The sequence below is a fragment of the Neophocaena asiaeorientalis genome, unplaced genomic scaffold, assembly GCF_003031525.2.
Source record: "Neophocaena asiaeorientalis asiaeorientalis breed wild unplaced genomic scaffold, Neophocaena_asiaeorientalis_V1.1 scaffold77, whole genome shotgun sequence".
Lineage (NCBI taxonomy): Eukaryota > Metazoa > Chordata > Mammalia > Artiodactyla > Phocoenidae > Neophocaena > Neophocaena asiaeorientalis.
This window is the reverse complement of record NW_020174645.1, coordinates 6,655,212-6,681,294: the sequence shown is the minus strand read 5'-3', so window position 1 is coordinate 6,681,294 and position 26,083 is coordinate 6,655,212. Positions and strand designations below refer to the sequence as shown.

The following is a 26,083-nucleotide window of genomic DNA, read 5'->3' as shown; positions in this document are numbered from 1 at the left end:
AAAAAATTGGGGGGAAAAAAACAAAAAAAAAAAAAAAAAAAAAAGTCAACATGAGGCTCGTACCAAATACCTAACTGAATGTTCACTGACTCATTTATTACAAACGCTCCACTTAACCAAGGCACCAGCAGAGGAAAAGAATCCACGTTAAAGAGGTTCCAGAACCATTACGAGGGGGGGAAAAAGACCAAGAAAGTGATTAATGTGCAACATTCCTGGAGGAAAGCAAACAGCAAGAGCAGCTGGTCTGCTGTTTTAATGTCAGAGAGCTCGGGCGGGCGCTGCTTCCCAGATACAGGAAGATAGCAGCTGATGCAGGTGCAGGCAGATGCCATCAGCCAGAGCCCATCCATGCCCTTTGTTTACACAACCACTTAGAGGATTGTAAAATGCTAAAGTATGTCTAGTAGAGGGAGGTATTTATAGACTTCTGAAAGGGGTGGAAACCACTCAAAGATTTTAGGATGCAGATTAAGGAATACTGAGTGTTACGATGCAACCTAACGATCATTATTATACCACAAAGAGCTGGAGAAAATAACACGATCAAGGAAATGTGCTTACAGCAAGGCAGCAGTTAGTTAGAGGGCTTTAGATAAGAGCTTTCCCTTACCTTTTCCCATGGAAGAAGATACTTTTGAGCAAAGGGGAAAGCAGCCTAGAGCATCGTGAGAGACCCTTTAATCAATCCCCTATAAAGAGAATCGTGTGAAATTACTTGGGCTGTAAGTAAAGGTAATGCCCTATTCCAACCGTCTTTCTTTGGAGTCAATCAGACTTGGGTTGAAGATCTGACACTGACATTTACTGGCTGTGGATATGGGATTTAGCTCCCTGGAGCTCAGTTTCTTTTCTGTGAAATAGGGGTGATGATAAAGCTGACCTTACGAGGCTACTATAAGGAATCAGGAAGATGATACATGTAAATCGCTAAGCATAGGGCCCGGCACAGGACAAATGTACAACAAACCTTGGCTGTTGTCATCTTAGCTGTACTCTTATTATGTTCTTCCCTTTCCCACAAACATACACAGCTCTACTACCCTAAATTTCAAAGACTCCTTTTTATTCCATTTGGTACATAGAAACAGCTGACCTCTCACTCTCTTCCCTGATGCCAAAAGAGATCCCAAGTTCAACAAACCTTGCAGACTCCACACCCAGTCCATTTCTACTGGTGGGATTTCACCCTTCCAACCACTTGCATCCAAACAGACCCATCCAGTGCTTTTCTCAAGCACTAGAGGACAGAAATGGCGGGGCCTACATGGCTCCAGAAGCACAGGGCCCCGGCCACCTGCCCACCTGCTCCGCGTGCAGCTCGGCGAGGTGGCCCAGCGCCACAGCGAACGATTCCGTGTTGTTCTGCTGCACGCCTGCGTTCACCGAGTCTAGGCTGTTCATGCTCAGCAGGAGCTGGGCTTGCTGCAGGGCCATGGTGCTGGGGAGGAGACACAGGAAGCCCCGTCAGTCAAGAGACACAGGCTGCCCTCAGCCACACCCTAGTTACCTTGGGTGGAAACAGGAGGAAGCAGGCTCTGGCTTCCGGGGAGCAGCTGCCTCCCAAAGCCAGTTCTCCTGTTCTCGGGACGAGGAGAGCAGAAAAGCATCCTGGATGTGCAGCCCCAAAGAAAACGTAGTGGTTACGGCACAATTGGGAGCTCCAAGCTCCAGACCGCCCCACTGCCTCTAATTTTCCCTGTGGTCACAGTATGTTAATTAGTTTTCACGGGTAAATTCAGACCTGATGCCATCCTGGCACCGGCTGCTCTGACAGTGGAAGCAGTGGCTAGTGTCTGCAGCTGTTTCAGACCACATTGTGCCAAAAATTATTTCAAGTACAAAAACAAGACTGATAAAATAGGCACTTCCTTTCATGACTGAATTCCTAGAAACAGCATATTGTCTAGGTGAGGTAGCTCCAGGATTAAAAATCTGGTTCAGAAGTTTACTTCCGAGCTACAGGAGGCTAAATGGGAATTACACACAAAGCTGGAGACAGTCCAGAGAATACATCCTGGGTAACAGGGAAGCAACTTTCTTTACATAGCAGCTTTTGGGTTAAGGGGGTGCTCGGCTTGAGTGACTGTGGCCCATGCCTCCTGGCCAACAGGAAGAGAGGTTCCCATCTCAGAGTGCAGGGGCATGGTACTTGGAGTCAGAGGACCTGGGCTTGAGTCTGGGCTCTGTCACTTGTTAATTCGTTTGTGATCTGGGGCAGATCAGATTTGTGAACCTTGTCCTATGCATCCTGGAATGGAGATCACCCCCCAGTTACCTCCCAGAGCTGTTGGGAGGAGTAAATAAAAATGCACATAGGAAAAATCTTTGCAAAGTCTGTGCAAAGTAGAAAATGTTTTAAAATTCTAAAGCGCTTTCTTTAATCCCCTGTACAAACAACCTCCATCCATTTGGCCTTCACAGAACCCATTTACTGGCTTCTGCTCATCTATAAAAGGATTCATGCCCTCATAGCCTGGAAGACCCACCTGCGGCCGTAGAGTCTCCAGATGGCTGTTTTCTGTGCGATGCTGATGTCGATGAGCTCTGACAAGCTGTGTTTCCAGTGCAGGAGGTCGGAGTCCTTTAGTGCATCCATAAGTTTGTTTGCGGTCTTCCCAGCAAAAGCTCTCTGCTGAACTAGGGACTGTATTCCCAGAGAGGCGAGGTACTAAGGGGACAGACATACGCACAACTCATGATAGAGATTACGTGGCAAAATTTTGTTTTGCTCTTCAGAAATTTGGCATATTTCATTTCAGCACACGCACAATGATAGCACTATTGAAAAAGAAAGTACCTTAAGCCTGACCCTGACCCGTATGCGATATGTTCCTGAAAAACTGGGGATGGAAGAGAGGGTAATAGTACAATGGGAAGAGCCAGGGCTTTGAAATTAAACGGATCTGGACTTAAGCACTGCCTCTGCCATTTACCATGTGACCTGGGGCCAGTCACTTAGCTTCTTAGACAAGCCCATCTGTAAAATGGGCATCACACCCATCATAAAGAATTATTTTAAGGATTAAAATTAAATAGTATATATCAAACAGTGCTGGGCACATGATGTGGTAGGAGATTCAGAAAGGCTGCCTATTATGAGCATAATTATCTTTTCATTAACTTCTGGTATAATTTTCAAGGATGAAAGCTCAACTAAAAAAAGTCCACTTAAATCCGTAACAAAAATTGTGCTTAAGAAGTCTATCATTTATTTTTTAATTTTTTTTAGACAGAATAAGGTTCTTTGAGCAATAGTAATCTAGATTCTAACAGTCATTACTATTTCATGTGTAGAGACTATGCCCCTTCAATGCCCCTCAGTATTTGTCATCGAGGAATATAATTCAGGTCCTTCCCTGTTACTCAAAATGAGAAAGGACAAATCTGCTGGCCAGGTTTACTGGTTCCTGGCTTCGTTTATTATTTCAAATAAGGATCAGCAAACTTGTTCTGTAAAGGGCCAGATAGTAAATAATTTAGGTTTTGCAGGCCACAGTTGGTCTATGTCGCATATTCTTCTTTGTTTTTTTTCCCCAACTATTTAAAAATGTAAAACCCATTTTTAGCTTGAGGGCCATACATAAGCAGGCAGTGAGCCAGATCTGGCCCATGGGCTGTAGAGTTTGCCAATCCCTGGTTTAAAAATAAGCCTTCCCTAAAAATTTTCTAAATAAATATGTGTAAGTTAGTGTTGATAATAAACTAAACAAAGATCTCATCAAGTTGATAAATGGAACTTTCACAGATGTTATTAGGATAAAGGGAGCAGAGAGAAACCCATCAAGAGAATTTAGTGGTTTAATAATTAAGGTCACATGAAACTACCAAGAATAAAACCATACCATTTGTTTAAACAATCTCACAGAAAGATGAGCCTTACCGGTAACCCAAAATGTACAGCTTTCTTCACAGAATGTTCTAGAAGAACATAGCTATCAGATCTCTTCTGTCCCAGCACATAAAGCCAGCTCTGGCAAGAGAAGTCATGAAAATGTATCATAACAATAATAATGGCTAATGTTCTGCTGAAAGCATCAGCATGGTTGTAAGAACAAATTAACAACTGACAAGATAAATCCTCTAAAATACACTTTCACAAATTATAAACCTAAATGAAACCCATCAAACACATTAAAACCATCAGACTGAAATAATCAGGCCATTTATCTTCTTCACCTCTGAGAGCAGTGAGTGGCAAATGTTCCAGAAAAAAAGCATGAAGCCCCCATATGGCCTGTAACTGAGAAAGTGAAATTCTCAGGTGGTTGCTGAAGTCTGTGTTCTACTTGTGCTTGGTGATGATGCTTTGACAGGACCAGGTCTTATCCAGTTACCAGTATTGCAAACACCTTTGTTAATGCCAACACTTGATGCGGCAGTTTTGCATGGCAAGCTGCATTAAAACTTGTAGACAAGAAATGCCTCCAAAGTAAAATGGACATCAAGAATTAAGAAACATAAATAAACATGGGTTGCCTTTCCTGAATTTCCCTGACCACCTAACTAGTTTCCCATCACTGCTGAGGACCTCCCAATTCAAACGGGACCTTTCGAAGGCCAACTCAACCCAAGGGCAGAACTTCCAAGACAGGAAGGTGGCCTCACCAAGCAATGCTGGAGACACACGTGATCGTTGGACTCCTGGGCAATCCTAATCGCCTCCTGCAGGGCAAGCTCTGCCTGTTGACTAATGACAGACTGAACATTAATAACTCATTAACAACCACAAACATGTACAAGCAACAGTAACAGGAAGTCATCTGTACGGTAATTCACCAGCGTGCAGGCCTCTGGGTTGGAAATTGAAACCATGGGCTTATTCCCTCAGAGGCACTCCCCTCCCCCAGCGGTAAGAAACAGTAACAGTGCAGATACAGAACATGTCCCTTCTAAGGTGGACTTCTACTAAAACGGACATGAAAGAATGGCTTTTCTTCATCCCAGCTCCTAAGATTTTTTTTTTTAGTTGTCTACTGCTGATGGGAGGGACAAGGAGAGGATGTAAGATTTTACTTTCCATTGCCTTCGCTTCTGCATCATTTGAAAATTTTTTTTAACTACGGGATCTGATACTTTTATAATTTTTTCAATACTAGTTTTTAAAAGTATTTTGAGGATTTTCCCTTCTGAGATGTCTTCTTTCTGCTCATGTGGTTCTCCTCCCTCCGGGACGTGTCCCCCAACCTCGCAACTTCTGTGGAAACTCAGCCAACTGTTCCTGGCCCCACTGGGCCTTCGCTTCTGAAAAAGCCCACAGAAACGCTACCTGCTTGCGGTGCTTAATTAAATACTACTGTGCACCACCCTCTATTTATTTAATCTGTGTTAGTTTTATTTCTTCAACCTGCAGAGGGCACAGAAGTTCTATAAATACTGGATCACTGAGGATCTCAAAAAAGAATGAGGAATTCTATGGGTAGCACTTACATAGGGAAAAATTTATGTCAAATTTTCTATCAACACGAGCAATAGCCTCACACAATCAATTAACAGCTGAATTCTTCCTCAATAATTACCTGTTTGAATAAAGAAACCAGATACATTTTTACCTATTTTACATTTCTTTTAAATCCTTTTTAATGCTGAGAGGCACCAGAATATAAGCTATTTGAAAGCAGGAAGCATATCTTTACACACAGGCCCTCAATAAATATCAGTTGATTTAATTTTGTTGAACATCTGATGACCAAATAAATAATGTTACATTTAGAAAAAAGGCTTTTGGGAGAACTGTATAGATAGTATGCTAAAACAGGACTAAAGAAAGACTATTTTTCTCAGGTAGGAAGAAAAGGTAGATTACCAACACAGAAACTTCAAAGTTTCTGGCAAATCCTTAAAGAACCTATGGTTTTCCATTGCTGCTAATCAGAAAAGCCTCTGATAAAAATTTTCAGTAAAAGAGCAAGAGGCAAACTGGTTGTAAGGTCTGAAATGCATTGGCTGTCTACCGTTCGCAAAATGCCAGAGCAGAAAGATCTGTAGCCTCTAAACAACAGCTTCCTATGTCATTCAGTGTAAAAGCCAAAGTCCTTACTTGGGCCTACAGGACCCTAAACTCTCTGACCCCTGTCACCTCTACAACCTCGTCCTCCTCTATCCCCCCTTACTACAGCACTCTAACCACACTACTTGCTCCTCCTCAAACATGCCAAGTAAATCCTGCCTCAGGGCCTTTGAACTTTCCGTTCTAGCTAATAAGGACACTCTTTCTTCAGATAATGCACAGATTACTCACTCCCTCAATTCCTTTAAATCTCTATTCAAATATTAAGTTAATAGAGGCAAGGGAGGGCCTAGTTGCTACCTTACTATTTAAACAGAAATTTACAAATTGACAAATAAGTGATTTGTGTGTATATCTGGAAGAAGAGTGTTACTTATGAAAACAATAGTACTCCCCATCATCACTCTCTAATCTCTTATCCTGACCTATCACTACCTGATTCATTATAATTATGTTTAGTGCTGTTTATTATTTATCTCCCCCACTGTAAGCTCCATGAGAACAGGGGTATTTTTTTTCCTCTTTTTTTTCACTCCTGATCCCCAGCACCTAGAACAGTGCCTAGTACATAGTAGATGCTCAATAAGCAACTACAAAGATTTTCAAGAAATCTCCACAATCCTATTAGCTAAGTGAGAAAGATTTATACAAGCCCATAGCTCCAGGACTAAAAATAAAGAAGCCTGGAGTTGAGTAAATCAGATATTAATTAGTAATTAATTCCATACAGTTAGCTGCCTATCCACTGATAATATTGTAAATATAGAGAAATTCATCAACAGATTAATTACTTGTATCTAGCAGACTGCATACAAATTTCCAAACCCTAGGGCAAGCTGTGTGTAACACAGAGATAGGTTACTGGCAAATATTACAAATGGTGCTGCTATTTATTATGAGTACATAAAACATGAAAGGCCCTGATCAAAGAGGTTATTAAAGCTGGGCAGAAAAAAAGAAGTTGACTCTTAAAAGATAATACGGAATCTCACAAAATCATGAAGTTCAGAGTAGCCTTAAACATTCTTTGGTTCAAGTATCAATCTGACACTTGGATTGCCTTAATGTCACCCTTGCTGCACACATGAGCACTCTGCTGACACCTTTCTCAGAGGGTTCCATACAAGGAAACCTCCTCCTTATAAGGAGCAAAAATGTTTTGCCCTTTAACTTGCACTCACCAGCTCCCTATCTTCTCTAGTAGTCACACCCTCGATCAATCTAAGCCCTTTTCACATGACCTTCACTACAGGAAGATGTCAAACACATGCTTGGCTAAATCATTTCTTTCTTTTCCAGGCTAAACATTCTCACATCTTTCCCACACTATTTATATGACATGGCTTTGAATGCCTCCAGTGAGACTCTCCCCGCCACAAGCTCCAGCTTGTCTATGTCCCTTTTAAAATGTGACAACCAGAAGTTAATAGAATTTCCTGGCTGTTGCCTGGGCCATAGAGCAAGGTGTAGAAGTCTCAATTCTTGAACTTGGAACACTATACTTCCATTAACACACTCTAGTCTCTATTCAAAGATGCCTGTGGCAGAAACCATATTTTTCTTAAATGGGAAAAAGCCACAGGGGAGGCAGAGAGACTCTTTCAATTAGTAATTTCCTACCTTTTCACCGTTATTCACATTATTTCATTATTTCCAAAATAGCCTCCATATTTTGAAAGTTTTTATCCTCTTAACTCTTTACTAAATAATAACTGATCAATTTCCTATTTTTATTTATTAAAATCACAGGCATATCTTAGCAATGGCATAAGTCATTGTCACGCACTGAGCTGCCTGAATTCCAACCAAAAGCACAAACGTGACGTTCGGTAAGCCACGCAGTCTTTTATACAGTAAAGATACAACTTCCTTTTGGCTTTTTGAAATACTGAAAATAACTTTTACATCCCCATTATTACCTCTGAAAAATCCTGTTGGGAATCTCTGGCCTAATGACCTAATTTCCTTTTAATTCAGTGGCCGTTATTCTTAGAAGTAAAGAAAGAAAGAGGCCGTGTACTTGGATGGTAATGCTAAATAGTGACACCAGGGGGCAGACTCTTTAGGCAGAAGGTTTTCATTAACTTCTGTTCATTGCAAAAACCTTCCTTCTTTAGAAGTTATTGACAATTCCAGGTTGAACAGGCTCTTTCTTTTCTCCTTTTCCTCCTTCATTTTTTTTTAATACAGCATATTAAAAAGAAAATACATCTCAATTAACATTTGAGAGATAATTTCTTCAATTTCCGCATGAACAAAAGTCTATAAACTTACTAGTGACCAAAGCGGCAGTGCAGGGCAGCCAGGTTCAGAGCAGCGTATCTCAAGCTCCGGCCATAGCCCTCTTCCCCATTACTTTTGCTTTCAGCTCCAGTAAGAATCAGGCGGTCAAAATAATGAAGGAGGCTGTGTGTTGAACTGAAAACATCTTGGACCCGGAGGTTGTTTAAGTAGCTGAGGTAGTGCTAAAACAAGAAACAATCAACATATTTTAAATGCTCTGCTTCCTCTTGTGTAATATTAATTCAGAGAGGTCCACTGGCTGCAAACACCTGTGTATCCCCTACCATTTTAACAAGATGGTCATAGTTTAGCTTAATCTTTTCCCCACAGGCAGGATTAAATAGGCTTAAGGTACATTAGCTGGTTTGGGTACACTTTCCCCCCAGAAGGTGTACCCAAACGAGAAAAGGGAATTCCATTAGAATTTGTGTCAGAGTTTTATCCTAAATATTCATCCACTATGCCACTGGTTATATTAGGATCCATGGGTGATACGTGAGGATGGAGGGGGAATCACCTAGCTCAGGCATTAAGGAACAGTGTGAGTACAAAACTAAAGATCTTAAAACTTGAATTCAGAGCTTCCCTTGTGGCGCAGTGGTTAAGAATCCGCCTCCCAATGCAGGCGACACGGGTTCAAGCCCTGGCCCGGGAGGATCCCACATGCCACAGGGCAACTAAGCCCATGCGCCACAACTACTGAGCCTGCGCTCTAGAGCCCACGAGCCACAACTACTGAGCCTGCATGCCGCAACTAATGAAGCCCATGCATCTAGAGCCCGTGCTCTGCAACAAGAGAAGCCACCACAATGAGAAGCCCATGCACCACAACAAAGAGTAGCCCCCCGCTCGCAGCAACTAGAGAAAGAAATACCCCCCGGGGTAGAGGTGGGAGGGAAAGCTTTGCAACCTAGGCTGAGTCCTTTAAGTGCCAACAACATGATTTCTTTCCAAGAACCTGGGTCATTCGGCCAATCCTCATTTGCACGACTACACAATAGGAAGAACAGTCTTGTCCCTGCTTTCCAACTTAGCAACAAATTCTGGAAAAGACTCACCGCTTCAGCAAAATCAGGATTAAATTTCAACAAGTTGTTCAACTCTTTCTGCAAGGAAGCTGGAGTGAGGGCTTTAGTCTCATCATTCTTTAACAAAGAAGCCTGAAATTTAAAAATGACAACTCAGTAGAAAGAAATGGCCAATAAACATATAGACATGTATACTAAATAGCATCATCTAATTACTTTTTTTTCTGCACCTACACTCTCCTCTTGACCATGCAGAACACTGTTTCCTCTTCCTGGACTTCTAAGCTTCCCAACGACCCATCCACATAGTCTTCCACGCAAACTCCTGCTCAGTCCTCAGGGCCCAGTTTAGATTTCAGCCACCTGCTTCTATCACCTTCTAAACTAGATAAAGTCCTGTAAGTACCAACATGCTCCCACAAGCGCCCTGCACTAACCCTTCCTGCAGTACTTATCAAATTATATTAAAAGTACCAGCTGACCCCACCCCCAGACTGTAAGTGCCTTTAAGGCAGGAAGTATGTATCTCCAGCCTGGCAAAGGGAGATGCACACTTGCCCTACTCCTGGTTATCTGTTTCATATGGATGGTACCAGCAATGATTATATAAAATATGTAGAAAATGACTTCTAAATTAATGATTAGTACTTAACTGGGTTATGGACTCTTCAATTTTAGCTAGACAAATTTTTCTTTATGAATAATAATAATTTCTAATTATATTTGAATTCATTATATCACTATAGAAGAATCCAAAAATATGGAAAAGCATACAGAAGAAAACAAAAATCATCTGTAATCCTTCCACCCAGAAATAACACTACTTTTTTGTCAGTGTATCTCATTCCAGTCTTTTTCCTGTGTGTGTGTGTGTGTGTGTGTGTGTGTGTGTGTGTGTGTGTATGTATGTGTTTATACATATATATATGCATACTTTTTTAACAAAGTTAGAATATATCATTTTATTACCTGCTTTATTCATGTAATAATGTATCATAAATTTGTCTCATCATCAAATGGGCTTTGAAACTACAATTTTTTAAGCAAAAGTATTAACCCTTTGTCATACGTATTGCAACTCTTTTTCCCGTTTTGTTGTTTGAGTTTTAATTTTGTTAGAACATGTACTGACATGTAGATGTTTTTCATTTTTATGATGAAAAACCAAATGATCTCCTACGTGTTTTCTTCCACAGCTTTTCTGTTTAGAAAGTCCTTCCCCACCCACAGATCAGTTAAAAGTTAATATGTAACATTCACAGAGGGATGGACAGGATGAAAAGGCAGAGGGCTATGTACCAGATGAAGGAACAAGATAAAACCCCAGGAAAACAACTAACTGAAGTAGAGATAGGCAACCTTCCAGAAAAAGAATTCAGAATAATGATAGTGAAGAAGATCCAGGACCTCAGAAAAAGAATGGAGGCAAAGATCGAGAAGATGCAGGAAATGTTTAACAAAGATCTAGAAGAATTAAAGAACAAACAAACAGAGATGAACAACACAATAACTGAAATGAAAAATACACTAGAATGACAAAGGAGGCAAGGATATACAATGCAGAAAAGACAGTCTCTTCAATAAGTGGTGCTGGGAAAACTGGACAGCTACATGTACAAAAATGAAATTAGAACACTTCCTAATGCCATACAGAAAAATAAACTCAAAATGGATTAGAGACCTAAATGTAAGACTGGACACTATTAAACTCTTAGAGGAAAACATAGGAAGAACACTCTTTGACATAAATCACAGCAAGATCTTTTTTGATCCACCTCCTAGAGTAATGGAAATAAAAACAAAAATAAACAAATGGACCTAATGAAACTTAAAAGCTTTTGCAAAGCAAAGGAAACTACAAACAAGACGAAAAGACAACCCTCAGAATGGGAGAAAATATTTGCAAACGAATCAACGGACAAAGGATTAATCTCCAAAATATATAAACAGCTCATGCAGCTCAACATTAGAAAAGCAAACAACCCAATCAAAAAATGGGCAGAAGACCTAAATAGACATTTCTCCAAAGAAGACATATAGATGGCTAAGAAGCACATGAAAAGTTTCTCAACATCACTAATTATTAGAGAAATGCAAATCAAAACTACAATGAGGTATCACCTCACACCAGTTAGAATGGGCATCATCAGAAAATCTACAAACAACAAATGCTGGAGAGGGTGTGGAGAAAAGGGAACCCTCTTGCACTGTTGGTGGGAATGTAAATTGATACAGCCACTATGGAGAACAGTATGGAGGTTCTTTAAAAAACTAAAAATAGAATTACCATATGACCCAGCAATCCCACTACTGGGCATATACCCAGAGAAAACCATAATTCAAAAAGACACATGCACCCCAATGTTCATTGCAGCACTATTTACAATAGCCAGGTCATGGAAGCAACCTAAATGCCCATGGACAGACGAGTGGATAAAGAAGATGTGGTACATATATACAATGAAATATTACTCAGCCATAAAAAGGAACGAAACTGGGTCATTTGTAGAGACATGGATTAATCTAGAGACTGTCATACAGAGTGAAGTAAGTCAGAAAGAGAAAAACAAATATCGCATATTAACACATATATGTGGAACCCAGAAAAACGGTACAGATGAACCGGTTTGCAGGGCGGAAATTGAGACACAGATGTAGAGAACAAACGTATGGACACCAAGGGGGGAAAGCGGTGGAGTGGGAGGGGTGGTGTGATGAATTGGGAGATTGGGATTGACATGTATACACTTATGTGTATAAAATGGATGACTAATAAGAACCTGCTATATAAAAAAATAAATGAAATTCAAAAAAAAGTTAATATGTAGTTCCTCCTGGTCTAATTATAACCTTAAATGTTTATAGTTATGCCTTTAATCCACCTGTAAAGTACTGAGGTACAAAGATGAGGTGAAGATCCAGGTCTATTTTCTCCTCTACAGTTAACCAAATGTCTAGATGAGTTTTTCAATCTGTTTAATATTCATCTGTAGGGGTGATTCTATCACCTGCATCTAGATCTAAACATTACATCTTTCTGCAGAAAGAAAATTAATAACAAAAATAGGGAAAAGTAGAGCAAAAATCAAAATTCTATGCTGAAAATAACATGGGAGAAAAACATCCAGCTTATATTACCAAAAAAAAGGAAAAAGTATGGCTCAAAAACACCAGTAAGAAATGTCTGGGGTAAAAGTGTACCGATGCTTGCAACTTGAAATGTATCAAAAAATAAGATGAAATGGTGGCTATATGGGTAGATATATGATAAACGGAGCAAAATATTAATTGCAGGATCTAGACGATGGGTATATGGGTATTCACTATATAATGCTTTTCAATTTGTATTTCTGTTTGAAAATGTCCATGATAAAGTGTTGGGGAAAAGGGAAGTAGGTCTTCTAAATCACATTTTTGGGCTGTGTTAGTCACAGTTCATTAATAAATGAACATGCATTATGACCCTAACAGAGAAATAAAATCACACAGAAAATAGGAAGGGACACACAGCTACAACTGCATTGTTAGTGAAGAAAAAATGACCAAGAATAAGAATAATGCTGCTTCACTAATAAACCTACTCACATAACAAACATATTTCATGACATATAATGTCACAGGATTAAAAAAAATTCATGACCAATTACAGAACATACCTGTTGAGAAAGAAAAAATTCTGCTTGTTTTTGGGACAGAGGCCCACTGCAAGATACCTCCTCTTCTCTGGAAAAAAACAAAACAAAAATAATAATGAATTACACAATAGTGAAAATGATAATGCTTTACAAAGTCAAATAGATTCTTCATCAGAAAAGTTTAAAAACTTTTAAAATTAATTCTCTCTTCTCAGGAATAGAAAAGACATGCTTAAAAAGTGATGTTGAATGACCTGCCGAAGTTCACATGATATAATTATGGACAGATGTAGACCTCAACTGTACATAGCCTCCAGCACGATCTTTCTAAAATGCAAGTCTATCATCCCTGATTTAAAGCGCTCCTGTGGTATCTCATCACCTTCCAGAATAAAGTCTGCACTGCTTAGCAGGTCAGGTGCAATGCTTCCTGAGTGTTCCTACCTCTCTCCTCTGCCTTCTCTTTCTCACCCACACCCCAGCCCTGATGAACTCCTTACAATCTCCTATCATGCCAAGATGTCCCCCTGCTTCCTCAACCTGCAGGGCCCATTTTCCATCCACTGTTGCACTGTTGTACCATCCGTCATTCAAGAATACCTCAAGTGTCATATCCTCCAAGAATCTCTCCTGACATCTCACATTTGAGCTCCCACTGTCTCCCAGAGATAGGGATCACTGCATCTAGCACTGCCACACTGGCTGTTCTTACTTATATTTGTATATGAACACCCAGTCCCCCAGGCACACAATGGGCACTCAGAGTTTGAGAAATGAATGAATAAAAAGTCTCTAACTCCTCGCTACACATATAAGATGGTGCTGTATTCCAGAACAAGAAAAAGAGGTGTTATCTAAGAAATAACCATTTGCCTGGAAGTTTAGATCACACAGAACCAACAAATAAGAAATATACTGATATAAATCTAGACTTGAGAAATCTATACATGCACAAACAGTCTTATTTTTGAGAGCAAAGTATGAATAATACCCTTTTGCCACATGACTCTGAATAAATGGCTTCTCTATACAGGATTACAATAAGTAGAAAAATCAATATTTACTCATCAATAATATTTTTATAAGCACTCTGTGTCTAATACAGCAGTTCTCAAACTGTTTCATGCAAACAATATGTAAACAGGTATTCCAAAAGAAAACAAAATGCTGCTGAGGTTAAATCACTTGGGGAAAGCTGTACACCCTCTCTTCCCTGGGAGATTCATGATACACATTAGAGAAATCCAACAGAGAGACACTTTATTCACTTTTGTTTAATGTACCATTTACCAAACTCATTTGAATGAAGAATCCTTTCCTCACATCTCTCAAGAAGCACTGGTGTTCCACAGAAAACACTTTGGGAAGAGCTGCTCTGATATTCTCTTGGTTACGTTTCTGATACAAAGCAGCAAGCATATAAGATTCTACAGGTATCGGAGCTGCCAAGGACCAGCCCTGACCAGCATAACAAAGATCAGCGAAACAACAGTGACCTGGAGGGAAATGGAAAGAAAATTCACAGGCCAAGTTCTCAAATGGAAAACAGCTAAATGTCTGGGCAATAAGAAGCCCTTTTCTCTTAACATACCCTTCAAAGAAAGTAAGCCCAAGGCTTGAAATAAATATGACTGTACACAAAAAGGCTAGAGACAGACAAGGATCTGAAAGAAATGGGACACACCACTCCCGGTCCCACCCTCCTCTAAGGTCCATGATGCTCACTGTTACCAAATGCTTTATTTACTTAAACCCTTCCCCCAAAAAAGACTTGAGGTAGCTTATAACACAGGACACAAGAACAATAAGGTTAATAAAATAGAAAGAGAAAACCAGAATCACATAAAAAGAAATTGCTACAAATTAAGGCAAACACATTTGCTATAAATGAAGATCAAGTTTGGCTCTGGCTTCCATGGCGGCAACAGTGGCCGACGTGAACAAGCTTGGAAACAGGAAGTAAAAATACCATGGCCCAAACCATCCTTTTACTGACTCCTTCTTTGCCTCCTCAGGACCTCAAACACATGCCAGAGAAAGTAACTCTTAAAAAGCCACAAAGGGGGACTTCCCTGGTGGTCCAGTGGCTAAGATTCCACGCTCCCAACGCAGGGGGCCCAGGTTCGATCCCTGGTCAGGGAGCTAAACCCCGCATGCCGCAACTAAAAGCCTCGCATGCCGCAACTAAAGGTCCTGCACGTGGCAACAAAGATCCCGAGGGCCACAACTAAGACCCAACACAGCCAAATAAATAAATTAAAAAAAAAAAAGCCACAAATATATTCAATTTAGGAAGGGGGTTACTCCTTTAGGAAAAGGACTCAAGTATACCTTGTTTATGAATCCCATTACCAGTTGAGACAGAACTTTAAACTTCCAAGTGCTATACATCAAAGGCATTTAACCTGGGTCCACGGATGGGCTTTAGGAGCCCATGAACCTTGTAAAACTGCAAAATATGCATTTTTAATGTGGGGATAGTACATGGCATTCATCAGATTCTCAAAAGGACTCTGGAAACTCCTCTAAAGGGCTCAAATCACCCACTATAACTGAAATTTTTAAAATATAACATAGGATTAAACAATCAACAAACTGGGGTGTTTATGTACTTGCAATGCATAAAACACAAGTCTAGGTCCCCCAAGAAAATGTCTTAATGGGCTTACAGTCTTGGTGAAGGTTAAGACCAGCGTATGTGAAAAGATGGCAATAAACAATAAATACCAAGAATTAATATGATCTCTGCACTTAGAAGAGGGAGAAATCACTCCAGCTGAAGTGGTGAGGACCCTGAAAGTTGGCAAGGAGTGAAGAAATGACAAGGAAGGAAGAAGGCATTCCAGGAAAGGAAACCAAAAGATGCAGAATGGGAAAATGCCTGGCCTGTCAGAGGGATACAAGCACACCTGGCTGGCTGGGGTAAAGGATCCAAGTTGAGGAACAGAAATTAAAGGTCAGAAAGGTCAACTGTGGAAGGCCTCAAATACCAGGCTGGGAGACTTTGTGAATCTCTGGAGACTTCTGAGCAGGGTGATGACAAGACAAAAGCAGGGGAGGGGAAGGACTGAGATTGGGAACAGTTACTAAACACCCAGGAGGCCATGAGGACCTGAACCCTTCTGAGGTGTGTGACCGGAGAGGTGATCCAACCCCTCCTCCCGACTTGTGTTCTCAGGCCACACTGTCCTCCGTCTGTCCCTCCAACATGTCAGCTTGTCCTGTCTTGGGCTGTGAGTCTGCATGTGCTCTGGCAACTCTTCTCAGGGCTGGCTTCTTCGTCACCTAGCTCCCAGTCTTAAAGGGCCCTTCCCTGATAGCACCCCACAGTTCTTCTGTATCCCTGTGTCCCAGTCATTCCTTTCCTGCACTGACACTCTCTGAAATGACATTAGTTGTTAATTTAGTTACCTCTCGATTACCTGACCCTCCCACAACTTCATGAGGACGGGGACTTTCTCCTCTGCGCTGACAGCATAGCAGCTAGCATAGTGCTTGGCACACCAGAACCACTGAATAAGTATGTGCTGAATAAATTAATGAATTTTGGAGATTTATATTAAATCACTGGCAAGTGAAGAAATGCCAGAGAACTTCTACTTTTGTTAGGTCTTTTTAGAAGCACAGAGAAGATGTAGCTCCAGCAGCTTGCAGACTAGTAGCCTCCGCTGCAAACTCACAAGGTGTGACCCTGTAAGCCCCCCTCTCTTGTTGCAGGAAACAAATGCTGCCCTGTAGCAACAACGAGTAAATGAAAAGCTGAAGCTAAGTGTCAGTCTGTACTTTCTTCTGTAATTGGATTTTTAAAAAACACCTGATAAACATTCGTTCACTGAATATTCCCTCCCTTCTAAATTAACAGGTGGGTCCCCCTTTTTCAAACAGTGGTTATTTCATTGTAGGATGGGAGATTTGCAAGCTAGTCAATGTTACTCTGGGCTTTCTAATTTTAATACAAATTTCTAGGGCAAGAAAAATAATTTCCCTGAAGAAAGCAAGACCTAAAAACATTCCAAAAACTAAGAAAGGAAGGGAGGGAGGGAGGGAGGGCAGAAAGAAAGGAAGGAAGAAAATGAAAGGGCTAAAGTGAGAAGCCTCTCATAATGCAATAAAACACTAGAAAAGAGCACAAAAAGAAAAAAATGAAATTTTCCTTTTTAAAAGAATCAAGAAATGTATGTAAATATACATTATGAAATTTTAAAAATCCTGTAACAGGTCAAAATCATTTCTTTTTGGACAAAGAATTATAATACTTAAGTAGAATAATATTTAAATAATACCTTTCTTCTATTTCAGTGATGAAACTCAGTTTACTAAATGCACACTATTTTCTGAAACCATACACCTTAACAGTATACACACTATTATTACACACAAATGAATTCTTAGATTAGAATAAAAACAAAACGATGCAGTTAGACCTAATTAAATCAGATTAATTTAGGAGAAAGTCAAAGCTAAATAAGAAAAGTTTGAATTTTAACATTTCTGAAGAACTGACATTCTGCTACTTTAAGCATATAAAGCAGCTAGGACAAAGATTACATTGTTTCCTGGAACCCTTCCTCAGGGGAATTAAACAAAAGAGAAATTAGAGAAGAATAGTGAGTATTTGTCAAATGTTTAAAGGCACAGTTGTAAACACTTCATATAGATTTATCATTTAATTCTCAAAATAACCTTCTGAGGAGGTGACATGAGCCCCATTTTGCAGATGAGAAAACTGAGGTACAGAGAGGGTGACTTGCCCAAGGTCTTAAGGGAATAAGTGGAGGAGCCAGAATTCAAATCCAGGGGTCTGACTCCAGGGCCAGACTCAACCCTACAAGGTTCTGCCTTTCCACTAGATGAGAAGCCTCTTTGAGCAACTCTGAGTTTTTGGAAGTACTTACTGGTACTACAATCTTCTTGCTCCCAGAGTGTGCTGAACAAATCACGTAACTGTACAAAGGCCACTCATAGGAACTGCAGGGAAATATTCTCTGGCTACACACATAGACCTCCCCCAGCCCCCAAGGGGGTTAGCCAGCCTACATAGGGCAGGTGGGGCTTACTTCTCTCAGAGCTCTGAACACATTGTTACTTGTAGTGATCTGTTTGGGTGCCAGTCTTCCTCACCAGACTGTGGGCTCCCTGAGATCAGGAAATACAAAACACACACACACACACACACACACACACACACACACACTCTTTATGTGCTTTCCCTCCAAATATAAGTAGTCTATTTGGGAGGTGATCCCAGGTAACAGCTGGGGAGAGGGGACGTGAGACAGTGAAGGGAAGTCAATACAAAGTGTTTTATGGGGCCAGTTACCAGTGTGGGCGATGAATGATGTGTTCTGATTCTCTGCGTTCATTCATCCAACACATATTCACAGACATTACAAGCCAAGCACTGAGGAAAATGAGGTGAAATACAACAGAGAAGGGTCTTAGCTCTTGAAGGAGTGCAAAGACAAATACAAATGAGTCTAAGTAAATAAATGTAAAAAGTTACTTAGTGAGGAGAGCTGTGGAAGAAATAAAGAAGTTGGAAGTATTTAGGATGAAGGTTACTTCAGACATGTGGTCAGGGAAGGCCTGTGTGAGGACACGGGAGCTGAGATCTGAACCGTGAAAGGGAGTGAACGGCGAAAGGGAGCGAGGTAAGAAGCCAGGGAGAGCCTGCGAGGCACCCTGAGGCAGACCTCGGCTTGGTATTGAAGAAACTGAAAGCAAGCCAGAGCAGACAGACTCTGACAGTGAATGGAAAGTAAGGAGAAAGAGGTAGGGAAGACGACAGGGGCCAGATCATGCAAGTAATGAGGCCACAGTAGCTCAGATTTGTCTAAATTCCATGTATAGTCAAGGAGGGTTTGGGGCATAAGAACACATGGTGTGATTTACATCATAATGGTTCGCTTGGATGCTACAGGAAAAACTCATAGTAAGGAGACAAGAGTGGAGGCAAGGAAAGCAGTCGGGAGGCTAGAGCAGTCATCCAGGAAAGAGATTCGGTGCTTAGACCACAGGGGAAGCAGTGGCGATGGACAGAAGTGAACTAATTCCAAACATACTGAGGAAGAAGGACTGGCTGCAGGGGTGAAGGAGGGGGAGGACACAGGGACATGCCTAGGCTTTGAGCTTAAACAACTAGGTGAGCAGTGGCACTACATCCCCAGGCTTAAACTTTAGGAGGCATTGAATAAATTTTCACTAAATTAATCAATTGTTAATTCACTGTGATATAATGAACACTACCGCTCAGGGTCCCAGCAGAAAACAAATGGCATATTCAAATGGGGTAATTTGAGAAGAGTTTAATAAAGGGCCAGTTACAAAAACAGGGGCAGGGGATGGATAAGCCATAGCGGGTAATAAAGTTCCCAGGGCTGGTAATAGTGGGGCACCTTCTGCACCAGGCCTGGGAAACCTCCCCAGTTACTAGACCCCTGAGGTATGCAGAGCAGGCCACCTGACAGAGGCTGTGACCCTACTGCCAGCCCACCGTGACCCCGAAGGAAGGGAGCCAGTGAATCAACACCTTGACCTCACTCTCCTTGACCCTCTGGATTTACCACCAGTGCCTCTCAATCAGAAGTTAGAGGGCAAGGAGCTTACTGATGAAGCCCGTAAGGGTGAACTTCCTGGATCTGGAGGGACAAAAAGATGACAGCCAGCACATGAACTCTGGATGAATGAGTTCATCCAGAACGAGGATGAATGAGGATTTACTGCCCCATAATGATGCTATTTCACAGGAAAGGGATTCCCGCCAGAAAAACCCAACTTACCTTATAGATACATCAAGTTCTTCTTTTTCCATTTTTCTTTCGCTCTCCTCTCTGCTGGGCAGTTCCATATCAGCATCCTCCACCGTCTTTTTCTCACCATTCTGGAAGTACTGCTGAAGGGCAGTGTACAGTTTAAACACTTGACTGAAAGAAAGCTTACTGTAGGCCAAGATCATGTGACGCAGAAATAAACCTATGAAACAAGACAGAGAGGAGGTGAAGGCATTAACTTGAAGTCCAGGCTACAAAAAGTTGATGACTATTTGTTGCAGTTCTTCCTCCAAAATAATGAAAAAAAAAAAGACACTTGCAGTTGCTGTTCCCCTCCGCATAGAATCTTCTTTCACCACCTCTTACGAAGCTGACTTTCTCTTTATATTAAAGGCTCAGTCCTCCCACCCTCACTCCACTCTTTATCCAGCCAATGTATCCTTCCGTGACTGTTACAACATCTGAAGTGATCCTATTTGTTTACTTTCTACTGTCTGCCTGCTCCTCTGCCCACAACCACAAGAAAGGAATCTCCATAAGAGGAAGTTTCCAGTCTCTCTTAAAGTCCAGAGCCTGGCACATGGAAGATCAATAAATAACTGATGGTAAATAACATAAAAACTACCAGGAAAAAAACGCCAGATGGATGGAGTATGACTATACCGCTAACAGCAAAGCGTCAAGAAACTTCATATATACCCTTGCCTTATAAACTGTATCAGTAATCTACTCTTACTTACCTCTCCTCATAAAAGTTTAGTTGGTGACCCTGACTCAGTTGTACAATGTGGACAAGTGAGCAGAGGACTGTGAGAAAGAGCTGAGGAACCCTAAAAGGCTCCACGACCAGGCTAATACTCTGATGACAGTAGACAAAACAGAAGATGCTTTTCCACAAGACAATTATTTAAACACAGGTCAAAATGGCAAGGCGATGAATACAAACAATAACATGTCCAACATCCCCACTGTGTGTGCTCAGATACAGCAGAGTAACGACAGATGTGATTTAAAGAGCAGTTCACTTCAGTGAAAATATTCTCTGCTCTCCTTAGAAGAACTTCATACCTACTACACTCGTTTTGTGAACCTCTGGTTCAGTTCCAGAAAAAGAATCTGAAAGGTCATCAAAAAATTGTTCCATATCCTTCAATTCGCCTTCAGCCATCAGTTTGATTCTGAACAAGAAAAATGAGGTGTGTATTTTAGGAAGGCCCTTTGAACATCTTCCCACATTTCATATTCCACAATCACCTAAATCTATTTAAAAAACAATTCAGAGATTCATATAAAGTGGTGGAACACAAAACAAATTTGATAACCCAAAATGTCACTCCCATATTCTGAAAAGCATCATTGCTGATGTTTTCTTGATTATAAAACTTCTCAAAGTTACATATCAGCTAGTAAAAATGAAATTTTCTGCAACAGCTAAAAGGAGCAATGTAGATCTGTACAGAAGAATAAATTTTTAAGCAGTATGTTTAATGCTATCCATTTTTCAAAAAAAATTAAATACATGTACTTAAGAAAACAACCTAGAATAATAAAGTTTTTTTTTAAGGAATTAATCACCATGTCCCCTCTTCTAATTTTTATCTACTTTGACATCTTTTCATATATACAGAAGAAAATGAAGCTTACCTGATCTGTACTGAATTTGCCAGCTGAGGACAAGATTCTTCAATTAACTTGTAAAGTTTAGACAGCGTAATATCTGGGCCCTGGGTAAAGGAGAGATAGAAAGGTTACAGAAAAATTTTAAAGAGCTGGAAATTGATAAACATCTGCAAACATGAATTCATTTACAACCTCTCTGCTTTACAATCATTCCAAATATGAAATCTCAAATCAGGAAGAGAAAAAAACCTATCTGCATAAAACGCTAAAGTAATACTTCATATTTGCATAGCATTCCTTTTAGTTGGAGGAATGACTTAAATGCAAAAAAAGCGTAGAATCTGTAGTCTGAGGTTCCTTCCTTCTCAGTGTTGCAATCATGGCAAAGTTGTAGCCTCCCTGAGCCCTAGTTTCCTTCATCAGTGAGATGGAGATAATAATAACCTCCCTTGTTTGTGGCAAAGATTAAGTAAAATAATTCAAATTGTTTCGTAACCTGGAGAACATTATACAAACACAGGGGTCCTATTTTCCATAAACATAATCTCATTTGATCCTCCCCAAAACACTGTAAGGTAGGCAGTCATACTATGTGCCCAAGTCCATAAAAGGTACCATTAGAGACAGAGAGTATGCAACCTCAGCTATCAAGAAGGTTACAACCTAGCTGAGGTTTAAAACTAAACACTGAATATTTGGGGAACAGTAAGTTCAGTAGGTCAATTTTAGATGTGGATAACACAGTAATCCCACTTCTGGGGCAAGTATGTTCCATGTGCATTGTTTGAAATGAAGAAAAACTAAAAAGAACCTATAAGTCCATGAATAAAGAGTTATTTTTAATTTACAAATTTTAATATTAATTAAAAGCATGAGTTAAATTATGTTTCTTTTCTTACTGTGGAAAACAATGCAGTCGTTAAAAAGAATGAAGTAGATCTACTCAAATGTGCTGACAAGAAAAGATTTCCAAGACTTGCTAAGTGAAAGGAATAAGCTGTAGAACAGAAGTAGCATTCATGTAAAAAAAGAAAAAAAGGGGGAAATTAAATTAAAAGGATATATGTATATATACTTATAATCATATACAGATACACACAGCAAAAGGTCTAGAAAGATCCATTCTGAACTGTTACTCAATAAATAGTTGAATGGGGCTTCCCTGGTGGAGCAGTGGTTAAGAATCCGCCTGCCAAGGCAGGAGACACGGGTTCGAGCCCTGGTCCGGGAAGATACCACATGCCACAGAGCAACTAAGCCCATGTGCCACAACTACTGAGCCCGCACGCCATAACTACTGAAGCCCGTGCTCCTAGAGCCCATGCTCTGCAACAAGAGAAGCCACCGCAATAAGAAGCCCGCGCACTGCAACAAAGAGTAGCCCCTGCTCGCCACAACCAGAGAAAGCCCACGGGCAGCAATGAAGACCCAATGCAGCCAAAAATAAATTAATAAATAAATTTTATAAATAAATAAATAGTTGAATGAAGGAACATTAACTGTGATAATCTCTGAGAAGGAACAGGATTAGAGGGCCTGCAGAAGAACCATAACCTTTCACTCCATCAATTTTAGCATCATTTAAAGTTTTTACAATGAATCTTCATGTATTAGTTGAGCAGTTAAAAGTTAGTTAATTTTTAAAGCCAAACAATAAGCAAATAAGTAAAGGCTGGAATTTTGCTAGACGAATTCTATATACACATTAAAACTACAGTCGTGGGAGTTCCCTGGTGGCCTAGTGGTTAGGATTCCAGGTGTTCACTGCTGTGGCCGGCTTCAATCCCTGGTCAGGGAGCTGAGATCCTGCAAGCCATGCAGTGCAGCTCCACCTCCCGTCCCCCGCCGCCAAAACAAAACAAAACAAAATAAACTACACGATAGTTAGCCAGGCAAAAAAACAGAAGGAGAATCCAAGACACAAAAAACAGCAAGAACAAAGGCAGAAAAACACATGAGCTAAGACACCAGAATTATTGTTTTGTTTCTTTTCTCTATCAAATTTTTTAGTATTATGACTTTTATTTGAATAATGGGGAAATGCACTTATAATAGTAATATAGATAGGACTGGGAGCTGCAAGTTACGGGGAACCCACTACTTTTATTTAACTAACTGGGCAAGCCACTTAACCTGTGTCCTCAGTACCCCTTCTCCCCCTGCCCCAAAAAAGGTGATGGATTAAAAAAAGCCCTTTATAAACTATACAGTACTAGGCTTTGGGGATACAAGGGTGAACAAAAATAGGACAAAGTAATGCCCTCATGTAGGTTACAGTCTAGTAGGGGAGAGAGACATCACTCATATAATCACACAAATAAATGGAAAAGCCACAACTGATATAAGGGAAAGTGCATGCCCTATCCCTATGAGATTAAAATGAAAATAGCTAAAATTGACTGAGCATTTACCATGTGCCATACACTGTAAAGTGTTCCCATGGATCTTCTAACTTAATACGGCCATCACATGACAGTTTCTATTATTGCTTTCATTTTACAGAGAGAAAGCAAAGACCCAAATAAGTTATGGAACTTGCCCAAGTCGCACAGCGGGTAAGTGGTGGAGCTACAACCTCAGTCTGCAAAATGAAATAAAACATGTAATGTGCTTAGTACACAGTAAGTGTTCAATCAATGTTGGCTGTTACTTTTGTCATTGTTACCACTTATTACCGTCTTCTGGGGTACAGAGCCTGTAGCTGTGTCTCCAAAGATCAGGGCTACATGTAGCCTCATTCTACAGAAGACGGAGGATCTGAGAAAATAACTCTTCTCCCAGTCACTCAGCTAATAAATGCTGGAGCCAGATATAAACCTGCTCCCCAAAAATGAATGTAAAGTGACTGGTCCACTGTTAAGTACTCACTAAGTGTTAGCTGGTGGTATTAACTATATTTTTCGCGATCCTACACGGCAGAGAGAGTGTCCGATGAACCCCCGTGCCCCCAACCAAGGAGCTGTCCGGCACAGAGCAGGTGCTTAGTAAGGGTTTGCTGAATGAGCAGGAGCCCCTCACCTGCAGCAGCGGCAGGAGCAGCTGGTTGAGCCTCCGCCGCTCCATGAGGCTAACGGCGCCCTCGCCAGTGCGGCCCATCTCGTTCAGCAGCACCAGCACCGCGATTTTATACGGCGTCACCCAGTCCTTGATACCGAACACGTTGGCGTGCACCACCCCATTGGTCATCATGGGGTTGAAGTAGAGGCTCTCGTGGACGCTGGCCATGGCGCCCCAGGACTACGTCCAGAAGCCTTGGTGCGCACCGCGGCCAGGTTCCCGCTCCGAGCACGCCACCAACCGCCCTAGGCCTCCGCCCGCCGGCGCCGTATCCCAGGAAACTGGCATCCTCCCGATGGCACGCCGTCGGCCAATCAGAGAAACCAGACCAGAGCACGAGGGAGCGCTACAGCCAATCAAAATGCCTAGAAGTACTGTGAAGGGTGGGGCAAAGGCGGTGCACCTAAAGATTGAGTCCCTACAGAAACTCTTGCAGAAGGAGAGCAGGTTCCCGGTCCCCGTGGACTGGCACCGAGTGAAAGTGAGTCGAAGCTTTCGGGCAAGGTCTGAACAGCCAGCAGGGCTGCCCAGTTTGTTCGTTTAATTTGAAAATAATTAAAATTAAATTCAAAAATGATTGCGTTTAAAAGCAAAGAAGTTAGGGAATTCTTTGGTGGTCCAATGGTTAGGACTCTGCGCTTCCACTGCAGAGGCTCGGGTTCCATTCCTGGTCGGGGAACTAAGATCCCCCATGCCGCGTGGCACGGCCGTAAGTAAATAAATAAATAAATGTAATGGTAAGTCTGCCATTGAGAACAACAAAAAAAAGCAACGAAGTTAAACTTGCACCTTTAAAATTTGTATTTTATTCATTATGCTAATTTTTAAATTCAAAGTTTGGAAGTTTCATTTAGCTCTTTTTTTAATGCGCCCTGACAAAACTTATATATGCCAGAGGAAATAGGTAGGAGGATAACACAAAAATAACAGTGGTTATCAATTCTCTTATTCACCAGATATTTTGTTATCATCTAGTACGTGCTAGGTACTTAACTAGATGCTGGTAGAATAGTGATGAATGAGACACTAGTTCAGACATAGACAAGTCATAAACAGGGACAACCACAGTAAGACTCCACACCCACTAGGATATCTGTAATAAAAAAGATGGACAATAACAAATGCTGGGGGCTTCCCTGGTGGCGCAGTAATTGAGAGTCCGCCTGCCGATGCAGGGGACGCGGCTTCGTGCCCGGGTCCAGGAAGATCCCACATGCCGCAGAGCGGCTGGGCCCGTGAGCCATGGCCGCCGAGCCTGCGCGTCCGGAGCCTGTGCTCCGCAACGGAAGAGGCCACAACAGTGAGAGGCCTGTGTACCGGAAAAAAAAAAAAAAAAAATTTTGGAAAGGATGTGGAGAAATTGAAACACGTATTCATTACGGATGGGAATGGAAAAGTTTGACGGTGCCTCAAAAAGCTAAACTTAGATTTGCCATACGACACAGCAGTTCCACTCCTATGTACATACCCAAGAGAATACAAATATATATCCACGCAAAATCTGTACACAACTGTTCACAGTAGCAGCATTCACAATAGTCAAAAGATGGATGCAACCCAAATGTACATCAGCTGATGAATGGATGAATAAAATGTGGTATATCCATATAATGGAATATTTTTCATCCATGAAAAGGAATAAAGCACTGATACATGTTATAACATGTATGAACCTGGAAA

General features: G+C 41.1%; 1 protein-coding gene across 3 annotated transcripts in view; it reads right to left on the bottom strand.

Moving 5' to 3' along the window:
* ANAPC5 (anaphase promoting complex subunit 5) overlaps positions 1 to 24,674 on the bottom strand; it is a 35,161-nt gene extending 10,487 nt beyond the window's left edge. For 2 of the 3 annotated variants that reach the window (XM_024758613.1, XM_024758614.1), the window contains exons 1-11: positions 24,365 to 24,674; positions 21,371 to 21,450; positions 20,795 to 20,904; positions 19,736 to 19,928; positions 12,978 to 13,044; positions 9,352 to 9,453; positions 8,285 to 8,475; positions 4,609 to 4,690; positions 3,884 to 3,973; positions 2,490 to 2,671; positions 1,306 to 1,441 (exon numbers count right to left, since the gene is read on the bottom strand). In XM_024758613.1, the coding sequence (XP_024614381.1) occupies positions 1,306 to 1,441; positions 2,490 to 2,671; positions 3,884 to 3,973; positions 4,609 to 4,690; positions 8,285 to 8,475; positions 9,352 to 9,453; positions 12,978 to 13,044; positions 19,736 to 19,928; positions 20,795 to 20,904; positions 21,371 to 21,450; positions 24,365 to 24,571 (1,440 nt within the window). In that variant the 5' untranslated portion in view covers positions 24,572 to 24,674. The remainder of the gene's footprint in view (positions 1 to 1,305; positions 1,442 to 2,489; positions 2,672 to 3,883; positions 3,974 to 4,608; positions 4,691 to 8,284; positions 8,476 to 9,351; positions 9,454 to 12,977; positions 13,045 to 19,735; positions 19,929 to 20,794; positions 20,905 to 21,370; positions 21,451 to 24,364) is intronic. The other variant, XM_024758615.1, reaches the window with a different exon arrangement.
* Between the last annotated feature and the right edge of the window lie 1,409 nt (positions 24,675 to 26,083).